Source organism: Lepisosteus platostomus, chromosome 4 (genome assembly GCF_059453375.1).
Source record: "Lepisosteus platostomus isolate fLepPlt1 chromosome 4, fLepPlt1.hap1, whole genome shotgun sequence".
NCBI lineage: Eukaryota > Metazoa > Chordata > Actinopteri > Semionotiformes > Lepisosteidae > Lepisosteus > Lepisosteus platostomus.
In genome coordinates this window covers 1,210,153-1,234,806 of record NC_142614.1, presented here as the reverse complement: position 1 = coordinate 1,234,806, position 24,654 = coordinate 1,210,153, and the positions used below count along the sequence as shown (strand labels likewise).

Below are 24,654 nucleotides of genomic sequence, written 5' to 3'. Positions count from 1 at the left end.
CCCCTCCTCGCCATGCTGCGCCACAGCAGGCTGCAGAAGCAGGTCCTGGCTCTGTACCGGCAGCTCCTGAGGGCCGCGGCGCACAAGCCGGGCTTCCTGCCCCGGATCCGGGACGAGTTCCGCCAGAACGCCAGCATTCCCAGGACTGACGTCATGCACATCGAGTACCTGTGTCGGCGCGGGTGGCGGCAGCTGGAGCAGCTCGGTCACGCCACCACCCGGCAGCTGGGCGCCTTCTCCAGGCCCGGGGGGCGCGGCTGACCCCCGGCTGGCCCTGCGCTCGGGGGCGGAGAACGGGACCTGCCGGGTCCATTTCAGGTGCCAGCGGCTCCTATCCGTCCGCCTCTTCATCCCCCTGACTGCTCTGGCAGGAGAGGCAGCTGGTCAGTCACGCTCCGGCCGTCGGTCCGAGGCGGCTGGTCAGTCTACCGCAGGGTCACTGGACTGCAGAGCCTTCAGCCCGCAGCACAGCTCGGGAACGAGACTCATCGGGCTCAAACCCGTCGAGAGGCCGCTGTCACATCTCCATATTGGAAGGATTTGTAATGCCGATATTGTAGTTTGCGTTATTTCTCACAGACTGTTTTAATAAAATAAGTTTAATTGAACAAGAGAATGTAACATTGGTCTCACTGTTTCTTAAATCTTCCATAGTGGTTCCTGAGTTGAACTTCTGTTATTTCGCTGTTCATTGGGTATTGCTGTAGACTTTCTGTAATCAGATACACATCAGGCTACAACTCAGTTGGTTGGCATATTGCCTTCTGCTACAGGTCAGTTCCTCTCACATGCTTGTAACGGAAATAAATTGATTTATTTTCATTGATTCCATCCCATCGTTCAGAATTTCTCAGTTTCACGCGTAAACACTGGCTGGGTGCGTGAAAATCAGGAGCTTTTGAAGATATATGTTTATTTTCTTGCACTGCATTCGTTTCTTTTATGCTATAATAACAATAAATGTGCTATGTAATAACAATACATTACACTTCTACAGCGCTTCTCTGGACTCTGCACGCAGAGCGCCTCACAGGGAATCACAGAGCCACTGCTGTCGGAGTTCCTGGCCGCTGATCCGGCAGTCTGTCACGGAGGGTTACAACACGCACAGCAGGCAACCAGTCCGGACAGCCTTCCTGGACCTGAGCCCTATGCAGACCAGTTGGCCACGGTTTTTAGGGAGTTTTTGTCTACTTGGTTCTTAGTCTTTCACTTTTACAATCTTCTGTTCCCTTGTGTTCCACTAAATCATACCTTCATACCAGTGCCGAAGAAAAATACTGCAACCAGTTTTAAAGATTACAGGCCGGTTGCGCTCATGTCCACCATAATGAAATGCTTTGAAAGGCTGGTCATGAGGTACATTAACACAATGGTGCCTGAGGTCTTAGGGCCCCTGCAGTTTGCATACCTGTGTAACAGGTCCACTGACAATACTAGTTCCCTGGTTTGCTTTCGTTGGCCCTGGCTCATTTGGATGATGACGACACGTCATAATGCTATTCATTGATTACAACTCTGCATTTAACACAGTAGTTCCTTCCAGACTAGTTAGGAAGCTTAATGACCTGGGCATCAACACCTCTCTCTGCAGCTGGATTCTGGATTTCCTGACTGGCCGACCACAGACTGTTAGGGATAATGGAGAACTTTCTTCCACGCTGACCATCAATATAGGTGACCCTCGGGACTGTGTGCTTAGTTTTCCTTGTTTACCCACAACTGTGTGGCCAGACAGCTCCAAGTCCATCTACAAATATACTGATGACACCACCATCATTGGCCGAATCACTGGTAATGATGAGACAGACCACAGGGATGAGGTCGGGACCCTGGTGGAGTGGTGCACTGACAATAATCTCTCCCTCAACGTCAGCAAAACCAAACTGCTGGTCATCGATTTCAGAGAGCAGGGTGGGACCCCACCCCTATTCACAGCAATGGTGGCTGCTGAGATGGTCAGCAGCTTCAAGTTCCTGGGTACCTTCATCGCTAATGATTTAACATGGTCCCAGCATGTACCTGGAGCTACACAGAAGGCACAACAGCGCCTTTACTCCCTCAGACAGCTGAAAAACTCTTGTCTACAACTGTCCTGACCACATTCTACAGGTGCGCTATTAAAAGTGTGCTCATACAGCATGTGGGGCTACAGTGTGGTTGGGCAGCAGCCCGCTGTCTGTCCCTCTCCTGTGGACAGTTTACAACCCGCTGCCTCAGGGAGGCTGGGAGCATCGCTGAGCACACCAGTCGTCCTGGATTCTCCCTGTTCTCCCCCTCCCTCTGGTCAGCGTTATAGGAGCAGAAAGGCCAGAACCTCCAGAGTCAGAGTTTCTTCCTGCATCACTGTCAGATTAGTGAACTCTACCCCTGCCACTGAGTAAACTCATCTACATTACTACACCTATAGTATAGTACTACTCACACTGATGTTTTTTTCTCTTTTCACACTGCTTGTCTGATGTGTTTTTTAAAGTTGTTATTTAACTTCTTGTTGTTGCTGCTGCTGTTCTGTGTTCATGTTTGGGTCTTTTCTTAATGTCTTTGTATCGTAGCATACAAGCAGAGAAGCATTTCACCGCACTTGTGGCTATGACAAATAAACTGAACTGAACTGGACCAGTGGTCTCCCCTCCATCACCATTGTGTAGCCCCCAGCTGGATGATGCCTTTTCCCTCTTACCTATATCCCTGCCTCTGACCCCAGCTCTGAGAGCGGTCACACACCTATACGGAGGAAAAAATGCAGGCTGCAGTTGATTGTCTTAAAATCTAAAAAGCTAACAAGTCAACAAAGGAAAGCATATCCGTCCATGCCTCCACGTAAACATACTGCCAATGTTGCTACCACGTAAGACACAACAAGAAAAATGTCTCTTCTATGTTTGTGCGACTGTGTGTGACATGACAACGCATTCTCTACATTGACCAAGTCGGGCCAGCCCGTCCTGGCGAGCGGCGCTTCCGGGAGCTCCGGGCCGCCATGTGACCGCGTCACGCGAGCGGAGAAAGCGCGTGCGATCTCGCGACGCGCGAGCTCCAGTCCAGCAGCGACAGAGGCAAGATGGCGGCGCAGGAGAGCCAGTCCACTCAGCAAGCCGCCCTCAGCAACGGCGAGGTAAAAAAACTGCCTTCAGAAAATACCCCCGTAGAAAAATCGCGAACAGTTGATCATGGAAACAGTCGGGCCAAAGCTTAAGGACGCTGTCTTTCCCTGCTTTGGAAGTATTCTCGGAGCTTATCTCGAGCAGACCTCTCTTTAGATGATGCGGTCTGGGGGAAATGAATATAAATGATAACTACATGAATTAATGATCTGTATAGTTTGATGTGCATTGTGGACGTGCTTTGCTTAGTTCCTTTAATTAAATCAACCGAGCATTAACAGTCGTGTTTTAAGCGTCAGCTCACCAGCTGTCTATAGGGAACAGAAACACTCGCTGTGGGTAGTCATTGAAAGATTAAGAAACAAATGTACGACAGTGTTGCTTATAAATGGCGTTTTTCATCGTGACTGGGTCGGATGAGAGGCGATGACAAATAGTCGCCCTATTTTTTGTCTCAGCCGGCCTGACGGGTTAATTTTCACGAGCAGCAGGCTGGCTCGCGTTCGTTCTGACGCTGACATATTGACAGATCCACGCAAGCCCCCGACACGCAAAGGTTCAGATGGATCTCGCCCTTTGGCGTCCGTGTCGGGTCAGTGGAGCTGCGCTCCGGCCTGGCGGGGCTGCCGAGCCGGGCAGGGGGTGTCTGCGCAGCCGGGCTGCCCCCTGCTCGCACTGACTAATGGAAACGTGGCGCGTTGGACATCGTCTGAGCGTGGAAAGGTACACGCGAACAGTCTGGCCGCTAGAAACCTGCTTCTGTGACCGGCTTGGGGGCCCGAGATGGAAGGGCTTTAACGTGTTGTCGCACGGTGTGGCCGGCGAGAGGCCGGGCTGTGGTGTGGAGGACCGGGGGGAGGTGAGGGGTGCTGTTGACACACCGAGAGCGCATCGCTACTCCAGCGACCGGCAGCGGAATGACAGTGTCGGAAACACTGCGCGTCAGCCTGGCTTGTGTGGCCCGAGACGGCACGAGGTGTCTGGAGAGACGCTGCACGTCGTTCTGAAGCGCCCAGTACAGACCGCACTGAGCACTGTGTCCACCGACAGCCCGACTGTGACCCCTGCTGCTGCTTCAGCTCCTACTGGCTGCCCTGTACGATTGCCGGTGTCACTCGCCTTTCCTGTCTCTGAGAATAGCATTGCTCTGCCCCCTAAGCTTTCAGCATGATCCACAATACTCCATCTGACAACATGCAGAACTGCTCTAATTAATTAAAATGTATGTGAGTGGACATTGCAGTGATTAAATTGCTCTGATTTGCAGCTGCCTTTGTGAGTCCTAGTTTAGGGTGCCATGTAGGTTACCTCAATCATGAATAGACCTGAAGTCATCGTGCCTTTTAAATATGTCTCAGCCCAGTAGAGGGTGATGGGACATTGCTAAATTCAGTCACTGCCCCCAGCCCAGGGATGTACGTGATCGGTCTGCTAGTTTTCCAGTGTGCATACTGTGCCACTGCTGTGCTTCAGATGCAAACTTCAGCTCACTCCAGGCCTCTCTCACTGGACACCCCAGATTGTGGTCACTCCAGGCCTCTCTCACTGGACACCCCAGATTGTGGTCACTCCAGGCCTCTCTCACTGGACACCCCAGATTGTGGTCACTCCAGGCCTCTCTCACTGGACACCCCAGATTGTGGTCACTCCAGGCCTCTCTCACTGGACACCCCAGATTGTGGTCACTCCAGGCCTCTCACACAGGATGCCCCAGATTGTGGTCACTCCAGGCCTCTCGCACTGGACACCCCAGATTGTGGTCACTCCAGGCCTCTCTCACTGGACACCCCAGATTGTGGTCACTCCAGGCCTCTCTCACTGGACACCCCAGATTGTGGTCACTCCAGGCCTCTCTCACTGGACACCCCAGATTGTGGTCACTCCAGGCCTCTCGCACTGGACACCCCAGATTGTGGTCACTCCAGGCCTCTCTCACTGGACACCCCAGATTGTGGTCACTCCAGGCCTCTCTCACTGGACACCCCAGATTGTGGTCACTCCAGGCCTCTCTCACTGGACACCCCAGATTGTGGTCACTCCAGGCCTCTCTCACTGGACACCCCAGATTGTGGTCACTCCAGGCCTCTCACACAGGATGCCCCAGATTGTGGTCACTCCAGGCCTCTCGCACTGGACACCCCAGATTGTGGTCACTCCAGGCCTCTCGCACTGGACACCCCAGATTGTGGTCACTCCAGGCCTCTCTCACTGGACGCCCCAGGCCTCTCTCACTGGACACCCCAGATTGTGGTCACTCCAGGCCTCTCACACTGGACGCCCCAGATTGTGGTCACTCCAGGCCTCTCGCACTGGACGCCCCAGATTGTGGTCACTCCAGGCCTCTCGCACTGGACGCCCCAGATTGTGGTCACTCCAGGCCTCTCGCACTGGACGCCCCAGATTGTGGTCACTCCAGGCCTCTCGCACTGGACGCCCCAGATTGTGGTCACTCCAGGCCTCTCGCACTGGACGCCCCAGATTGTGGTCACTCCAGGCCTCTCGCACTGGACGCCCCAGATTGTGGTCACTCCAGGCCTCTCGCACTGGACGCCCCAGATTGTGGTCACTCCAGGCCTCTCGCACTGGACGCCCCAGATTGTGGTCACTCCAGGCCTCTCGCACTGGACGCCCCAGATTGTGCTGAGTCCTCCTTTCCGGGGAACAGTGATCCCAAGGTCGGGGAGCGACCCACCCGAGTCTGTGCGCTGCGCTGGGGCTGAGACAGCAAGGGGAGGAGGGGTCCTGCTGGTCATCCTGGGACAGGCTCGGCTTTGTGAAGTGCTGCAGTTCCCTCTGTTTGAACCCTAAACACCTGTCCTTCTCTTCTAGGGTTACAGGTAGTGCTGTTGTCACAATGGCAAGATAAGTGTTAAGATCTGTTAAAAATTAACTCGTAATGTACTGATGTGAAATCTAGTTTTAATTATCAAGCCTGGGAAAGCTAAAGTTTCTGCATGGTAATAATTACCTTGTGCTGTCCAAATCTCAGTTTAATGTCTAATCTCTTTATTTGTACACAAAACACATGGTTTACCAATTGGGGGAGAGCTACTGCTGTCTCATTCATTTCATTTGTAGTGACTTGATCTGTGTTTTATCTATGTGTATATTTTTACAGATCTGAGGTCAGAGTTCTATCATATCATTCGTGTTTTCCTCACCGTTTCACTCTTGCACGCTTGTTGACACCCAGGTCACAAAGCCGTGTGGTGCCTTTGCCATGAGTCAGACACTTGTCATTCCAGTGACCTTGTGAGGAGAGGAGCAGGGAGACAGGTTGGAGCACTAACTGAAAATCAGGACTGCCATCTAGCTTAAGTGTGCTGCTGTGCTTTAGAAAGCAGGAGGTTTTTGTCAGAAGTGCTACTAAAATGCTAAGCAGGAAGATCACTAACTCTGAAGTGAGTGGTGCTCTTTATCCAAACACAGTGAGCAAGGATAGAGTCCGGCTGCTGATTTCAGTGTGGACCTGTGACAGTAAGCTGGTGAATGTCTGTTGTGCAGTATTTATTGTTTAGTCTAAAACCCCGTTTTTATGACTCTGGTGCTTGATGTGTGACTGTATAAGCTCCCAGCAGCAGATTTTTATCCCACCTGTGATTCTGATATAAATATTCAGTTGATTTTGCTGTAGAGGTTTTAGGTTTGTAGCAAAAATCAGCTCAAAGGAAACTCCTGCTGGATAGCTCACAGTAGGAAGGGACAATCTAGTAAGCTGATCAATGAAGATACGGCTGATGCTTTTTAAGAGAAGACCCAGGAATGTTCATGCTCAACCGGACGCTTTACTGCCGATTCCTCTCCAGACGGCTCAAGCCAGCTGTGCCCTTTGTTGTGTTCCAGGGACAGAACGATCTGTAACTCGGTAATTGCACAAGACATATTCTTCTTTTTTACAAGCTGTTCGGTTTTTGGTGTAAACATTCTCTAAAGTTGAAATGACATTTCAGCAGCTTGGAGACAAAGGCATACAAGCCACAAGAGGCTTTACATCATCGGAGAAACGGTAGCCAGATTATCTTCCTAAAGGGCTTGACTAGCCTAATGCAGGTGTTTAATGTTTGGGGCTGCAGCAGCCTGGTAGGTGTGGCTCAGCATACAGAGTGCATAAGCTTTGAAACCTGACTGTCATGTACCTGCTAGTAGGGAAATGCAAGCAAGGTAACTCATGACTCTTAGCTTTGGGAGAGTAATAGTGAGATTAATGTAGCCTTTATTACTTAGGTTACAAATGAGAGGAGGGCTTGTGGCCCATCTTTCTCATTTAGTTATTACTGACATCAACAACGTGCCTGGGTGGTTAGTTTTAGACCCCCCAGTAGCCCTTCTATAAAAGTGTGCCTGGTTTCTGCCGTCTGAAATAGTTTCCACCTATTGGGTCTGCTGGTTGATGTTTCGTTCCCTGAGGGGCCTGAACACGCTTTCTGTCTGTGCAGGTGAGCAGCAATGGGGCTGCAGGAGGGGACCAGACAGTCCAGACGGCACAGAACCCACAGAACCCACAGCAGCAGCAGCAGCCGCCACCACAGCCGCCTCCCAACGCCTGGCAGGTCATCAAGGGAGTCCTGTTCAGGTGTGTGCCGTCTCCCCTGCACTGGGCCGACATGACTAGAGGCCACAGGGTCGATGTTGTGCGGCTGGGTCTCCGGAGTGCATTGGGTGTTCTTGCTAAGGGCCTGTCAATATGCAAAGCCATCCTCTAGAAGGAAGTTGAAGTAATTCAGGTGGGGAGCTGTGTCAGCAGGCGTAGGCTGCAAAGGAACAAGCAATAGGTTTATTCCATGCTGAAAAGAGAAGAAAGAAAACACATTTCGGCTGTGGAGCCTTCTTCAGGTGTTCGCATCGGGTGCTCCACAGCCGAAACATTGTTTTCTTTCTTCTCTTTTCAGCGTGGAATAGACCTATTTATTACTTGTTCATTGACATATTGGACAGTGTGACGTGTACAGCTGACTAGATTACAAGCAAATTACTTCATCAGTGATGATCGGAGAGAAAACTACAGCATCCAGAATGCAGCAGTTTAGGGCCCTAAAATGTGTCGGACTAGAGAGTTAAGTGTACCGAGCACAAGCAGTGCAGGAGTTCTGAGAAATAAATGATAGCAGTGAGAAACAGACAGAAACGTGGCGGGGTATGAAGACGAAAGGTGAAGGAACAAATAATGCTTTTAGTGTCTCTTATTCATGATAACCCAACTCCAGCCTAGGATATGAATCCACACCTGAAGGGTTAGATGCTGGTTAGACTATAAAAGTGGGTCTTAGCAGCCCTACAGGGCCAGTTGTGAGATCCTGTGCTGACACAACCCTTGTGCATTGGAAGAAATGTGCTCCAGTACTCTACAGCAGCCAGACTGTCATGTGTTTTTTGTAAACCACCAGACTGCTCAGAGTGAAAAGTTATAGATCTCAGTGCTGCTTTTGACACTGGTGACCATGGCGTCTTCCTTTCTCGCCTTGAAACTGGTTGGAGTTTCTGACACTGCTCTCAAATGGTTCAAATCTTACCTCACTGATCGCTGTCACTTTGTCTCTCTTAATGGGTACAGGTCTGAAATCGGTCTTTTTAAGTCTGGTGTTCCTCAGGGCTCAAAACTGGGCCCCTTGCTTTTCAACATTTACATGATGTGGCTGTCTCTATTCTATCTAATTGCATCTCTGACATAAAAACTTGGATGACTCAAAATGTTCTTAATCTAAACTGTGATAAGACTGAAGTCATGCTTATTGGCACCCCCCATCTACTTTGTAAAGCCAATCCTGTAACCCTGTCTATAGATGGTTCTGTACTTGAACTTCAGTTTAAATTGAAAAACCTTAGGTTAAATTTGATTCTGGCTTGACATTCGACCCACGTGCAGCATATTGTCAAAAATATTTTTTCACCTCAGAAATATCGTTAGACTACGCCCTATGCTATCACTAACTGTGGCTGAAAAGCTGATGAACACATTAGTGTTCTCCCGAATTGACTACTGTAATGCTCTTCTCGCTGGGGTATCTAAATCTACTTTGAACAAACTGCAGTATGTCCAAAATTCGACAGCCAGAATCCTGACCAGGTCTAGTGCAAATGATCACATTACTCCTATCCTGGAGTCCTTTCAGTGGCTTCCTGTCAAATTTTATGTGGACTTCAAATTCCTCACGCTCACCTATAAGGCTCTGCATGGCTTGGCACCTCAGTACCTGTCTGAGCTATTATCGCCCTACTCCCCACCTCACAACCTTCGCTCTTCTAATTCTGGTCTCCTATATGTCCCTCAAGCCCGTTTACACTCTAGGGGTGACAGGACCTTCTCCTGCTGCGCCCCAAAACTCTGGAACTCTCTCCCCAAAGATATCCGAGAGTCACCTTCTCTAAACTCCATCAAATCCATGCTTAAAACCTTCTTCTTTAGAAGAGCCTTTACTTAACTGGTTCCCTTATTTAGCCCTCTACTCCTACTATGCCTAGTATCACCATCCACGGTCTCCTCTGTGTATTGTAATTGTGTTTTACCTTGTGTATTCTTCTTATTTATTGCTGTTGTCATTTGGTAACATGCTTTAAAGGTGCTATATAAAATAAAGTTTATTATTATTATAGAATATGTTCTGATATTCATGGATGTGATCCCATTTAAAATGAAATAAAGTGCCTTCTATGTACATAAATCTCAGGGTGTATTAATCAGTCGCGCCCTACACACGAGCACCTGATGACCTGCTTGCTGCTGGAGAGGCCTGGCAGTGGCTGGTCTGGCGTGTCCCCAGGTCAGAGCCAGCCACCTCACCCCCAGCCGTACCCATGCAGGAGGGAAAACTAGCAGGGCACCTTCTTTAAGCTCTGGATTCTTCCTTCATTTCGGCAAAGAACTTACAGAGGCGAATTATGTGCGGAAAGGTCTTCATCCACCGGAAAGGGCCCTGTTGATTCGGACATCCGTACATGCAGATGCTATCAGTGAGTGCACGTTCGAACTGGCCAAGACCAGAGCTGTGGACGGGCAGCAGACCTGGACAGAGCTCTGTAGAAAGGGCTGTTGCGAGAGTGCATGTGAGCATCATGCTGCTCTATTCCATTCAGAATAGTCATTTGCACTGTGGTGGACATTATTCCCTTGGGAATGGACAGGAATAAAGGGAGTGTGCCACAGATTTCAAACAGAAAAAAATCCGGAGTCATGCAGATTAAGCCCGGTAAGTTGTTTTCCAGCAGGAAAGCAAACTGAAAACCTGACATTTCTGAAATTAAAATGTCAATCAAAATACAACCAAAGGCTTAAAGGGTTTTGAAATTTTATTTCACACATTTTCGACTTGCGCATCACACAGTTAGTAGAGCACCCGAAAAGTGTGCAGATATAAGACTTTTCAGTCTGAAACTCTCCTACTTGGACAGATGCCTATTAAATATGTGAGCAGTGAAGCACCTGTGTGTTGCAGGGGTGTTTGTTTATTTTTGGAAACTGTAATTGGTGTCAGTGGACTCCATCATTACAGGTAATTGAAGGGATAATTGCAGGTGTTGTAACATGGTGGTATTTATAGAGCTGCTCTGCCTGAGCCCTACAGAGGTTTGACAGACGTCCCCAGACAGGATGTTTTGAGAAAATGGTGAAATCTCACATGGAGTGTTGCTGCACCAGATCTAGAGCTGCTATAGATGATTAAACAGTTACCAGTGTTTGTCTCTGCTTGTACCACTCGTAAGCTGTAAAGAATGAAGATCGTGCTGTTCATTTCAGATTGTTCCATAATTATTAGATTTTTTACAAGCATTGGTAATACATGCATAGAGAAGTTGCAGTGATTATTTTGTTCCTCATAACTACGCCCTGGTGATCAGATAATACTTATCATTTCTCAGGGCACGATTGATATTTTTTGCATATCACATCGACCCATTTCCTTTTCCTGTACAATTTCATAACGGTTTCGAATTTTTCAAAAAACACTCACAGGTCTTTTAAAAAGTTTGAATTTTTAAAAAGTCTGATTTTTTGCCGCACAGTAGTGTACCATGTGTCTCTGCTTATACCTTAAAAAATCTAGCGAACCTTGTGGGCTTCTGATTTCTGAAGTGCTTTATTAATATTGCTTGTTAGCTGTGCACTGTTTGCGCCATTGTGTGCTGAAAGAGGCCGCAATTTGTCCAGTTACACTGACCAGGTCTGGTCGGGAGGGCCAAGAGTCCAGTCCACACGCTGACCAGTGTTTGGAGCCCCAAGGTGCCGAGTGAGGCCCCCTGTGAAAAAACACTTGTTTCTTTTCCCCACAGTGCCGTCAGGAGTCGTTGTCTGTGAACTTTCCCGTTGTTTCCTATAGGATTTTCATCATCTGGGCGATCAGCAGCTGGTTTCGCCGAGGGCCCTCCACGCCGGACCAGAGCTCTCCGCCGGGAGCCCCGAGGGTGCCCAGCAGGAACCTCTTCCCCAAGGACACGCTCATGGTACGGCCCCCCGTCCCTGGTGACGAACCAGCTGTCTCGTGCGCTTGGACAGTGCACACGGCATACAGTCTGCATGACCCCTGCGTGACCTTGGCACTGCCAGTGCTCTTATTTTGTCTCTAGGCCAGGTCTAAACACAGTGCAAAATCTGGGGTGTCCAGGATTATCGCCTCAGTTCAAACATGTTTGTGCTGCCTGTCTGCGGCATTCTGATTTCATGGAATTTTTCACCTTTACAGTGACACTTTAAAAGTTTCCTTATGGTGCAGAGGATCAGAACTGAATTAAATCCCTGTGATTTAAGGCAGGTTTCTGTTTTTGGACACCTCTGAGACTGATGAAATGTAAGTGCTAGGATTGCATGGGCCTTTCTTTCAAGGTGTATCTCCAAGATATTTCATTAGCAGATATGCACATCTTTTCTGGGCTAGGGCTGATAATTCATAACTGCATTTTTTTTATGTGTTAGTCAGCACAGAAGTCGCGCAGTATCAAAGACCAAAAGGGAAAGGAAAGCCCTGAAAGGATCTGTGTTTCAGGTTCCAGCATGTAGTGGCTTCCCTGTGATGTCCAGTCCAACAGGCCTTTACTGCTGTGCTCATTGCAGATGTCTGATTCCCCTGGCTTAAATGTGAATCGCCTGAATAAAACAACTGTTTATAATAAAATGTCATCCATGTTTCGTTTCGGATGAAAAAAGCAGCTTTAGAGGAACAGGACCCTCCTTTAGTAAGGAAAGAGTCAAGGTCCCTTAAGCTGCTGAATTAATTAGTGGGACACTGTGAGCAGCTGTGACCCGGAAGAGGGTCAGTAGGAACACTGTTTGCTGCTGCAGGTGTCTTTCCTTAAGGAGGGTCCTGTTCCTTTAAAGCTGTTTTCTCTTTTGTAATGAAACATGGATGACAATTTCTTAAAAACAGTTGCATTTATTTTATTCAGGCGATCTGTGACAGGGCAGTGGCTCTGTGGCTCAGGATCTGCACCTGTGGCTGGTAGGTTGCCGGGTTCAAATCCCGCTGCCAGCAGAGGAATCCTACTTCGCTGGGCCCCTGTGCAAGGCCCTTAACCCCAACTGCTCCAGGGGCATCCTATGAATGGCTGACCCTGCGCTCTGACCCCAAGCTTCTCTCCCTGTCTGTGTGTCTCATGGAGAGCAAGCTGGGGTTTGTGAAAAGACAATTTCCTAATGCAAGAAATTGTATATGGCCATTAAAGTGATCTTAGCTTGCTCCTCAGTTGCAGTAATACAGGCAGTGTGGCGTAAGTTAAAATTCAGGTGGGTAGCTGCGTCAGCATGCGTAGGCTACAAAGGAACAAGTAATAGGTTTATTCCATGCTGAAAAAAAAGAAGAAAGAAAACACAACATTTCGGCTGTGGAGCCTTCTTCAGGTGTGAGCAACCTGATGCTTCTTCAGTCCTCACACCTGAAGAAAGCTCCACGGCCAAAACTTTTTCTTCCTTCTTTTTTTCAGCATGGACTAAATCTATTACTTGTAAATTAAAGTTGCCTTTCAGCTGTTTAGTTTGAGAAGGATTAAGGCCTCGTGTGTTTCCCTCGTGGTTTCCAGGATCTCCACGTGTATATCTCGGAGGATGAGCACTTCTCCGACTTCAACAGCACGGAGGCCCTGTACTGGAGCCAGAGAGACCTGGTGTATGGGGACTGGACCAGTGGGGAGGTCGGGGACGGCTGCTACGAACACTACCAGGAGCTGGAGGTGCCCGAGGTGGGTGGAGCTGCTCTGTCCTGCAGTAGCTGGGATAGGGGGGTTACCTGTTTCAGGGCTCACCTAGGACACATTTGAAGAATAATAGTGAAACTGCAGTCTGGAGGACCCGTCTTGGAAAGGAGTCCTCAGCCTCGTAAGCTACTAGTAGGCAGATCCCATTTTTCCTGTTTCGTCTTGCTTGAAACGGGAGCACATGCAGAAACCTTTAGTCTAGTATTACGGTGCATATTTTCAAGCCAGACGTCTCTGCCCTGCTGTGCAGTGTTGTTTTGAAGGAGTGCACTGAGGAGGCTTCAGGGATTTTCTGTGTCTGAAAATTGAAATGAGAGCCGGAAAATAAATCCAGGCATGGCAGAGATTCAGGGGGAGATCGGAGGCTAGGAACTTCTACACATCTCGTGTTAACCCATCAACACGGGGCATGTGCCAGCAGTCCCCAGCTGTATCCAGTTTAGAAAATAAAGATCTCGGGGTGAGAAAAGCGTTGCGGCCCCTGAGGATCGTACTCTGGGTGACAAACCTTTAAGTCTGTGTTCAGGGCCGTGACGTGCCTGTGACTGACCAGTGTGTGACTTGTTTTGTGTCGTTTCTGCAGAAGGTGAAGCAGAATGGATCCCTGTACATCCACGTTTATTTCACCAAGAGCGGGTTCCACCCGGACCCCAAGCGCAAGGGCCAGTACCGCCGCCTGGCCACAGTCCACGTGTCGCGGAGTAAGAGTCCCGCGCTGAGCGGGGGGCGGGGGCCACGTGCACGCGCCACACGCGCCACACACGCACCACACGCCTGTGAAGGCATGACCTGCACTTCTCCAGCCAGAGGAGATTGAGTGCTGTTTCAAGAGACACTCCACCTTTTGTCTATCGAAAGAAAATATATGTAATAATCACAATAATGATAATTGCTTACACTTATATAGCGCTTTTCTGGACACTCCACACAGAGCGCTTTACAGGTAATGGGGATCCCCTCCACCCCCGCCATAGTGTGCCAGTATATGGTCCCCGTCACTATACTGGGGCATTGGGACCCACACAGACAGCAGGAAGAGCGCTCCCTGCTGGCCTAACACCTCTTCCAGCAGCAGCCTTAGTTTTTCCCAGGAGTCTCCCCTCCAGGTACTGACCAGGCTCACACTGCTGGGCTTCAGTGGGCTGCCAGCTGGGAGCTGCAGGGTGATATGGCTGCTGACATAAATATATACATATGGAGACGCATTAGAAAAAATGTTTGCACACCCTTAAAATTAAATTTCATATTCATCAAGCACATGATTCCAATAATGAGTAGAATTAAAAAGGCACAATAAATGAAAAGTGCTCATGCTTAAAGACTGATACTTTTTTATCTTGAAGGTTTTTATCTGGGTTTTGTTCCAGCTGAACGTTAATTAAACCATTAATTGGACGTGTAATTTGTGTAGTAAAATTTAAGTTATTTCTCGAAAATAGTGCTTAACTCAAAATTTGTAAACATTTCAGAGCTAAAAACTCAATAAATAATTTGAATTATTTTATTTATAAACATGACAAATGTGTCGGTTAAGACCTCAGCTGAGGAGAATAATAGTGAGACTGCAGTCTGGAGGACCTTCCTGGGACAGACCTGGGGTTAGACCATTACTGTGGCTCCTTACTCTTCACTCTTATTGGGAAACAGTCTTTTTAATTCCTAATGTCCCGAGTATCCCTGAAATATCTATTTTACAGTTCTACCTTATACATAAATCGACAGTATCCTATGTCTGTGATGCCTTGGTGGCCTAAGAGAAGTCTAAGGGCAGCAGTCTGTGATTTCTGCCAGATATGTTGGTGAACGTCCTCAGTCACTGCTTCTGACGCTAGACTAACAGAGCTGTGTCTGAAAAGCATTAAATTAATTCATTCAGTTCATTAAGTTTATTAAATGTCAATCAGTCAGGTTTTGCTCGCACTATACAAAATAAGGTACTTTTGTACACTTTTACAGAAACAGAAGACAAATTAATCATGTATATTTTTTTCTCAGTGCTAAACAAGTACAAACGCAGAAGGTTTCTAAAGACGAAGAACCTGTTAACTGGAGAGACGGAGGCAGACCCAGAGATGATTAAGGTATAAATGCCCAAATACTAAATGACACTTCCAATACTGTTATATTGCCTTAGTGAATTTTGTAACTGCATGAATGTCAAACTAACTTGTAAACGACAGTCTTTTGTCTTCATGATTAAAATGACAACCTTTGTTGTTTCGGGTGAAGGTGGTCTTATTTGCATTGAGCTTATTATTGATCAGCTATGATTATAAATGATTAGTAAATCATGAATAAATGTTTTTGTACATTAAGCTTTGTTCCTACCTTATGCAGTTCAGTAAGCTCAAAGCAATATGTGAGCCAAATGTATCTCCTGCTCCCCTCAAACGATGCAAACCTGCTTTCTATTCTAGTCTCACTGTTGGATTTTTGTGCCTCTCTGACAGGCTCTGAAAGCTGCAGTGGAGGCTTGTTTTTTGCATACATACAGACTTTTAATGTCATGTAAACTCTAGATTGTTTTCTTGCTCCTTGCAGCGGGCAGAGGACTTCGGCCCTGTGGAGGTGATCTCACACTGGCACCCCAACCTAACCATCAACATGGTTGACGATCACACAGCCTGGGTGAAGGGGGCAGTCCCGCCGCCCCTGGATCAGTGTGAGTGACCCTGCTGCTGTGTGTTTCAGCCGGCCATACTCTGCTGCAGCCCAAGACGAGCTCTTAGTGAGAAAAGGCCACCAGGCTTCAGCCAGCTACATCTTTTGGGGGGGGGAGCGGTGTCTCTGTGGCTCAGGATCTGCGCCTGTGGCTGGAAGGTTGCCGGTTCATATCCCGCAGCCAGCAGAGGAATCCTACGCGTTGGGCCCCTGAGCAAGGCCCTTAACCCCAGCTGCTCCAGGGGTGCTGTATAAATGGCTGACCCTGTGCTCTGACCCCAAGCTTCTCTCTCCCTGTCTGTGTGTCTCATGGGGTCTGCGAAAAGACAAATTCCTAATGCAAGAAATTGTATATGGCCAATAAAGTGATCTCATCTTTTGTTTCTCAGAGACAGGTCAGCGCAGTCTGCTCTTTTCAAGCTGTTGAAAAGATAACGTGAATCCCTCTAATCTCTACTGCCCTTTTAAGTGTTCACCAACACAGAGATGGTTGAATAACGGGTGAAATACACGTGCTTTTGGTAGCATCCTTATAAAGCGAAAAGCCCTGGGTCCTGTTGTATGAATACCAACTGCTCAGCTGTGGCTCATTCTACTCATGTTCCCTCTCTGTAGATGTGAAGTTCGACGCCGTGAGCGGGGACTACTACCCCATTGTGTATTTCAATGACTACTGGAACCTGCAGAAGGATTACTTCCCTGTTAATGAGTCCCTGGACCTCCTGCCTCTGCGCCTGTCCTACTGCCCTCTGTCGCTGTGGCGCTGGCAGCTCTACGCTGCACAGAACACCAAGTCCCCCTGGAACTTCCTGGGAGAGGACATGTATGAGCAGTCGGATGAAGACCAGGACTCTGTGAAGGTCAGAATGGGGCAGAACTACTGCTGAAGTCCAGAGTGGGCTCATAGAGTGACCAACACAGGCCAGCACAGTATGACTTCCCCAAGACTGCTGATCTTTAGCAGCAGCATGGTTAGTGAGTGAGTGAGGCCTCAGGCCTCAGTGTGGGGAGGATAGCAGGATCTTATCAAGTCTTTCAAAAAGTAGCTCTACAAATTTAGTGTAAGGAGTATTGCACATTTTCACCACAAAGGATGTTTTAAGAACTACTGATCTCAGTGCTGGTTGCCATGACTGTTCCCAGTAGATTTAATAGGACTTACTGACAGAGGTAGTAGATAAACTATGCATTTCGGAAGCAACATTACAAGTGTTGATCTAGTTTAACAGTAGTTTGTGTTAAGGCTGATTATTTGAATAAAAAGAATGTGAGAGATCTTGGAGCCATTGGGCACTGTTTGCATGAGAGATCAGTAGAATATTTCTCCCTGCAGGCTAATAATGACTCCAGCGTGGTAGTAGTCAGTCATTAACAGTACTGTGGAACTGCAGGTCACTGGTCAGTGCTGAGCCCACTTCTCTCCATGTTGCAGGTGGCCCTGCTGGAGACCAACCCCTATCTCCTGGGGTTGACCATCGTGGTGTCCATTGTACACAGCATCTTCGAGTTCCTGGCCTTCAAGAACGGTAAACGGGCTGTTCTGATCATGCTAGTCCGCTGGCATTAAGTGGTATTCATACCAGAATAACGAGCTTTTACAGTGAGGAGTGCTTCATTAAGAGGAAAGTTAATGTAGTAGTAACTGGTTACAAATGAGATGAAGAGCATTTAGCCTGTTAGAACCTGCTGGTTTGGGTCATAACATTGTATTGATCCGGGACGTCATGAGTACATTTTCTGAAGTTACTTTCCAAACACCCACACAAAAGGAGTGTATGGAAGTGGGCGGGAGACACCTGCTCCTGGCAGACGTGCTAGCGATGGTGTGTGCTGAGCAGGCTGGTGTCGGGTCTGTGCTGAAGGTGCCTTCTCCCCCCCCCAGATATTCAGTTCTGGAACAGCCGGCAGTCTCTGGAGGGGCTCTCCGTGCGCTCCGTCTTCTTCGGGGTGTTCCAGTCCCTTGTAGTGCTGCTCTACATCCTGGATAACGAAACCAACTTCGTGGTGCAGGTCAGCGTGTTCATTGGGCTGCTCATCGACTTCTGGAAGATCACCAAAGTCATGGACGTCAGGGTGAGCTGGCAGGGGAGTCGGGGGCTGGGGAGCGGGGTTGGACTTTAACTCCTTTATTCTTTCTGTTGAATTTTCTCTCTCTGAAGGGAGATGGCAATTGTGATTAAATACATAAAGCTGCATTTTTAAATTAATGTTTCTTTAAAGCTATGCCTACTTAAGGTCATCTGAGTATGGCTTGTTTTTGGATTTCAGCTTAAATGAACTTTATTAGACAAATTCGGAAGAAGTGTTGCACTAAAAGCTCCTCTTGCTATTAAGTTTTAAGGAGCATCAGAGAAATTCTCAAATTTCACTCTGGTCTTGAATTGAGTCTCAGTTTCCCAGAGATGTGGTTTGGTGACAGCTTGTTTATTTGTAGTAGAGAATTGCTGTAATGTTTGTCCATCCTCTTCCTTCAGCTGGACAGAGAAAACCGAGTGGCAGGAGTGTTCCCACGCTTAACATTCAAAGACAAGTCCACATATGTGCAGTCCTCCACCAAAATCTATGACGATGTGAGTAAGGACTCCTTCTCAGCATAATCTTGTCTGCTCAGTAGTGCCATGTGATTTTATATTGCTATTACATTGTTGCTATTGTAATACTAGAAACATGATTTTCCTTATAATGCAGTATGGGGATGTGTTTCAAGGACAGCACTGTTGGTACCTTGAAACAATGAAGGGATATTATAAAGCACTTCATGACAGGCACATTCTGCACAGTATAATGCTGTTGCAGACATTGTGGCGACGATGTAACTGGCTCTGTTTTGTGTTTTCTCCTGTGTGTGTTTTTAGATGGCGTTTCGGTATCTGTCCTGGCTCCTCTTCCCATTACTGGGCTGCTATGCTATTTATAGCTTGTTATACGTAGAGCACAAAGGATGGTATTCTTGGGTTCTAAGCATGCTCTATGGCTTTTTGTTAACCTTTGGTAAGTACCTTCATTAATCTGCTGTCTGAAACCATGAGTGAGGTCTCCTAGTGCGCTAGATGTTTACAGTACTGAAATCTACAGGTCTTTAATGGAGTGGGGATATATCCCATAATATTATGGGATATATTATGGGATAATCCCATAATATATACCTGTAAAGCGCTTTGAGTGGAGTGTCCAGAAAAAGCGCTATATAAGTGTAAGCAATTATTATTATTATTATTATTATTATTATTATTATTATTATTATTATTATTATTATTATAATGCACACTTTCCACAGTGCTTTTCCAATGTGTGGTACTCCTGTTTATGGATTTCACAAATTGATAGTTTCAACTTTTAATATGAACAGAAAACATAGTCACGGTCGTTTTCTTTTTTTATACTCTTGAGAAATAGTCAATACAAATGTATGTGACATATTTTACTGGCTGTCGTGGAAATATTAAGTGGCGCTTTAGAATTCTTTAGCCTTTCTGCTTGAGCCTTTTTTGCGGGTGGGTCCGGGGCAGCCGCAGGGAGGGGCGCCCCCGAGGCTCGTGTGTTTACGGGGCGCTGGGAACAGGGAGCAGAAGGAAGAAGCAGGCCTGATCGTTCTCTCCCTCCTCCTGTCCCCAGGGTTCATCACAATGACTCCTCAGCTCTTCATTAACTACAAGCTGAAGTCAGTCGCTCACCTCCCATGGAGGATGCTCACCTACAAAGCTCTGAACACCTTCATCGACGACCTGTTCGCCTTTGTCATTAAGATGCCCATGATGTACAGAATAGGCTGCCTCAGAGACGGTAAGAATCGTGCTGCTGTGTGTATTCATAATGTTTGTGTGCAGGAGCGAAAACCCCACGGCGTAAAAAAATCTGCCCAATAAGGTGACCAACGTAAGCTGGGAACCGAGAGTGGCCTGTGTAGCACATCTCCTTCGCTTGCTTGCTAGTAGCTGATGGCATCCAGCTTCGTCTGAAAGCCTCAACAGAGTGGCTGGGCAGCTTTTGTTAAAATCGTCACTTTGTTTCCCAGAACATAAATACCTTACTGACACGGAGGGCTCGATTCCGGAAAATGACATTTTCTGCCTTCTTATTAGGCATTACTGACTGAGAATATTCTGAGAAATATACAGGTATCCTTTAAAGAGACAGATGTCTGTGGTTCTCTGCTCGTGTCCTGGGAAGCCGACCTGTGATTCAGGAGGCGCGGGGCTCGAGCGGCGGTGCAGTCAGTCTGGAGCTGCAGCGCGCCGGGCGACCCTGCTGTGTGGGCTTGCGGCACCTGGGAGTGTACGCGTCTCTTCGCCTTTCTCACTGTGCCGTCCCCCTTCTGCAGATGTGGTGTTCTTCATCTACCTGTACCAGCGATGGATCTACCGCGTGGATCCCAACCGCGTGAACGAGTTTGGGACAAGTGGGGTGGATCACACGACGGGAAAGCCCGAGCAGGTGGCCGGGACGGAGGGCGTGGCCATCACAGACAAACCAGAGGGAGAGAAGAAGAACGATTAACTAACCTCATCTTTATAACGAGAGATTTAAGAATAATTAATGCAGAAATTAATGTTTCATTTGACGGGGCATCGGGGACAGGAGATAATGGACACTAAACAAATTGGTAAACTATCCTTTGGATATGACAGATAAAGTATATATAAACTTTTTCCAGATTTTTTTTATATTTTTTTGGAAGATTCAGTGAAGTATAACGTGACGTACTGTATTTGTTTTTTGATATGGGATGGGGGCAGGGTGGGGGGGGCAACACATATCTCCATATTTAAAACTACAGAGCCACTGCTGTCTGTTCCGTTGTGAATTCCATTCCATTGTGAGAGCGTCGGGTATGATCTACTGCTGACCAGTATGGCTGAGATTTCAGTGTCTGCCGAGTACAACCGTTTAGGAAGATTGTGTGTAAAACAGCCAGGGAGGGAGAGGAGGGGCACTGGTTTCTAAAATCCTTGATGTTTCAGAATTTTAACAAAAAGCCTTGTAGGTAAAAAAACATTCTAATGATTATTTGATTTTCAGTCACTGGATTTTTGTTGTATATGTATGTCCTAAACTGTACAGACTCTAGGCTTGTACCTTAATTACACTGATGTCAGTTGTTTAGCAGTAGCTGATGTGCAAAAAGTAATTCTGAGCAAGACTGATGTTTTTAATTATTTCAAAGTGACACCCATATCGCGTTGTGTTAGAAGGCCAGGCCAGGCTCGTTTGTATAAACTCCACAACACTTCCTGGTGTTTGGCTGACTTCTTGTGCCATACATCACAACAGTGTTTGACTTGGCACATACTCTTTATAGAGTAATTTGAAATTTTTAATTATCTGTACAAGTCTAAAAAGTGATCATAAAATCAGTTTTTAAAAACCAATTACTATGAAATTTAATTGACGTCGTTAAAGACATGCCTACTACTGTATATCGCATTCAGTGAAATTAACATTTTAAATGGCACCAGATTTGGGTCCAAATTCACACCCCACTATGGAGAAGGGATGTCTGTTGGTACTAGACAGTCAAGGTCCTGCTGCTCAGCCTGGCTCAGTGAAACACTACTCCATCAGAGACCTCATTCTTGGGTCTTTATAGTTACAAGCCAATAAAATGAAAGAATCTGTATAAGTCCATTACTGGTGGGTATTGTGGCTGAGTTTTTATTAGGCTAAATCCTCTCTCTGGGGACTGTCAGTTTCTGGAGCCTGAGCTGCAGCTGGAGTTCAAGGTGTATGTGCTGGTGTCCTGTTCTCTTCCTGGTGGTGGAGGCTTCCAGAGAGGAACTGGGAAAAGTCCATCGCAGAGGGCGCGATGGTGAGCAGACGCTTCACTTGTACCAACTCACAAGCTCTCAAACGCTGCCTGGATTGGAGATATTGCGTCGTGCTGTGCAATGAAGCCTGGGAGGCCGTTTTAAAAGTTATATTGAATCCACAGCTATTTTAATCGTGAAAATATATCGATGCAGACATATTCCTTTGTCTCCCTGTGTTTGAGTTGAGCAAATCTACAGTTCCCGATTCAGATATTTGGAATATCATTGAATTCCTTTTAGGGAGGAAAAAAAACACGATCCTGACAACGGTCAGCGGTTGTTTTTATAGTTTCGAGGTTTTTACAAAGACGTGAGCATTTAATAAAATTATTGCAGTGTCTGCCATTTCTGCTGTCTAAAACTCTGAACTGACAAAACCATTTCCCTGGCCACAGCGTGTCACACTCGGGTGCACGGCAGAGAGGTGGTGGCGGCGACCACAGTGCGTACATTTTAAATCAAGGGGTGCGAGGTAGGGGGAGCGTGTCTCTTCAGTCTTTCAGGAATATTACTGCCACTCATTTGTCAATGCACAACTCGGACAGAAAGCTTTATACAGGGCACTCCTGCTGCCGTTTAAGTCTCTTAAAACAGTTGCTGTAGAAAATAGTAAGAACAGTAACTCAGTTCAATAGCTTTAGTGTCACGCACCAACAAAAGCGTCTGCGGGGTTTGTTTTAAAATGGCGAACCGCCCCACGGCGAGCCCAGCAAGCTGTAGTACACCTTCCTAGCCAGGAGAGGGCGGCAGTTCCCCGCTGATCGAGCTGCTCTTCCCAGCAGAGGGGGCGTCCCTGGTTCTCAGGGAGTAAACACAAATACCGGGAAGAGTTAAAAGCACCTCCTGCTGTATAATTGTTTTATTGTCCCCAAAGCACTTATTGCTGTCTTTCCACCAACACAGACCTCTTTGTGCAGTGACTTTAATTCTTAGCTCGAGAGACTCTTTAATCAGGCTGGCACTCGCAAAGGAAACGAAAAACTTCTGCAGTTTAAACGTTTAAACGTCTGATATTAACTTAATAAATTGAGCTGCCTTGCGCTTTCCAGCTGTGTTTTCAAATACATTTCGACATTCAAGAGTTTGCTGAACCCGCCAGTGTGGATTTCGAACAGTGTATGAGAGGAAGTATTAAAAAAACACAGTGCTGACCTCCCAGCTTCTGGTGAGTCTATTAAAATGGATCCAGCAGAGGCATGTAAGCAGTTAATCTGTGGAAGATTAACAACATTACCTGCAGGTCCAGGTCATGTTAATGGAAGAGTTCTGCAATCTTGTGCAGATCAGCTGTGTGATATTTTTAGTTGGCTTTTTCAGATGTCCTTAAATCGACAAATCATCCCTTCTCTGTGGAAGAAATCCATCCTTATCCCTATTTCAAAACCTGCCAGGCCAACTATGCTCCACAGCTACAAGCCAGCTGCTCTTGCATCTCTCCCAGTGAAAGCCTGGAGAGAATCTAAAGCAATACATCACAAAGAACACACAGGACCTCACTGACGGCCTGCAGTCTGCACACAGAGAAAGGAGGGGAGCAGACAATGTAATACTCCCATTGTTAAATCTGGTCTGTCAGCATCTTGATCCAGCAAGGTCATTTGTAAGTATATTATTTGTCGACTTTTCCTCTGCTTTTAACACAATACAGCCACTGTTGCCTGCACCGAAACTCTGAGAATTTCAAGCGTAACATGAACTTGATAAGATGGGTCCTGAACTTTTTAACAAACAGGGCTCAACAGGTCAGATTTTGGAACTGATTATCTGACATGCGCTCTACTTTCCCCCTTACTGTACCTTTTGTACACTAATGATTCTAAAAGCAAACACACCAATAGACGTCTCATTAAATTTGCTAGCGACTCAGTCCTCATCAGCTTACTAAGGGACCCAGAAAACCATCATGGATGCATTCTAAGTGACTTTGCTAAACGGTGTGATGAGTCCTCTTTGTAAAACAAAGGAGCTGGTCATCGATTTGAGGAGAAACGCAACACCTCTCCCACCGTGTGTATTTAATGGTCAGACTGTAGAAATTGTCAATGACTGCAGGTACAGGTCCCAACTCTAGAAAGAGGTGGCCTGCAGGATGAACTGGACTGGCGTTGTGTCAGCCTGTATGTAGATGCAGTGACCCCACCATGTCCACTGAGGAGCACTGGCAGAGATGCAGTTTGCTGCTGTAAAGTTATTAAAAAGACCAATCCACACAAGGAGGCCCTGTCCACTGTAATAGTGCGTTGTTCAGGACCCTAAGCAGACGGTATAAGCTGTAGTACAGAAGTGACTGGAGAAGGACAACAGGGGAAACACGGCAGACGGGGAGGACAGACGGGGGCGTGGCGGCTGTGATCCTGTGCTCAGGGGGGCGCAGGTGAACAAGTCCAGGACAGGACTTGCGCCTGGGCGCACTCCATAATCCCAAACCAGGAGATCCATCCAAGACAATACATGCATAAAAACAGGGAAAGAGAACAAGGAACCAGGAACGTGGGAGTGAAAAGGAGGGTAACGAGGCCAGGCGCTCCGAGCTCCGGGCTTCCAGTCGTCCGTCTTCCAGACCAGAGTCGAGAGCTCTGGAGACGGCAGGGTTAAACAGGGGAAGGCGGAACAAGACACAGGTGCTGGAACCTAAACTGAACGAAATACGAAAAGGTAGTAGTGCCCTCTAGAGGAGGGAGAGACGATCGTCCAGGACCTGGGACAACACTTCCCTCTGTAATTGGATCTTGGACTTCTTGACAGAACGTCCGCAGGTGGTGAGGGTGGGCACCAACATATCCTCTACCCTGACTCTAAACACTGGAGCCCCCCAAGGCTGTGTGCTTAGCCCTGTCCTCTACTCTTTATTTACCCATGACTGTGTCACCAGGCATCACTCAAACTCCATCATTTAGTCT

The 24,654-nt window shown here is 47.3% G+C and overlaps 2 protein-coding genes across 2 annotated transcripts; both read left to right on the top strand.

Annotated features, from left to right (window-relative positions):
- Positions 1-12: 12 nt before the first annotated feature.
- Positions 13-616, top strand: sdhaf1 (succinate dehydrogenase complex assembly factor 1). The gene has a single exon (XM_088627354.1). The coding sequence runs from the start codon at positions 13-15 to the stop codon at positions 259-261; it is 249 nt and encodes an 82-aa protein (XP_088483480.1). The 3' UTR covers positions 262-616.
- Positions 617-2,964: 2,348 nt separating this feature from the next.
- Positions 2,965-21,912, top strand: clptm1 (CLPTM1 regulator of GABA type A receptor forward trafficking). The gene is made up of 14 exons (XM_088627345.1): positions 2,965-3,118; positions 7,544-7,680; positions 11,420-11,543; positions 13,113-13,271; positions 13,870-13,987; positions 15,282-15,367; positions 15,828-15,948; positions 16,563-16,807; positions 17,380-17,473; positions 17,830-18,020; positions 18,422-18,517; positions 18,803-18,938; positions 19,563-19,730; positions 20,269-21,912. Exons 1-14 carry the CDS (start codon positions 3,065-3,067, stop codon positions 20,442-20,444), a joined length of 1,905 nt encoding a protein of 634 aa, XP_088483471.1. The 5' UTR covers positions 2,965-3,064; the 3' UTR covers positions 20,445-21,912.
- Positions 21,913-24,654: the final 2,742 nt, after the last annotated feature.

Excerpts from the sequence above, each read along its gene's own strand:
- sdhaf1 (XM_088627354.1), top strand. The coding sequence starts at position 13 with ATGCTGCGCCACAGCAGGCTGCAGAAGCAGGTCCTGGCTCTGTACCGG.
- clptm1 (XM_088627345.1), top strand. The coding sequence starts at position 3,065 with ATGGCGGCGCAGGAGAGCCAGTCCACTCAGCAAGCCGCCCTCAGCAAC. Across the intron at positions 15,368-15,827 it reads CAGACCCAGAGATGATTAAG|CGGGCAGAGGACTTCGGCCC; the intron begins GTATAAATGCCC and ends TGCTCCTTGCAG. Across the intron at positions 18,939-19,562 it reads TGGCTTTTTGTTAACCTTTG|GGTTCATCACAATGACTCCT; the intron begins GTAAGTACCTTC and ends TCCTGTCCCCAG.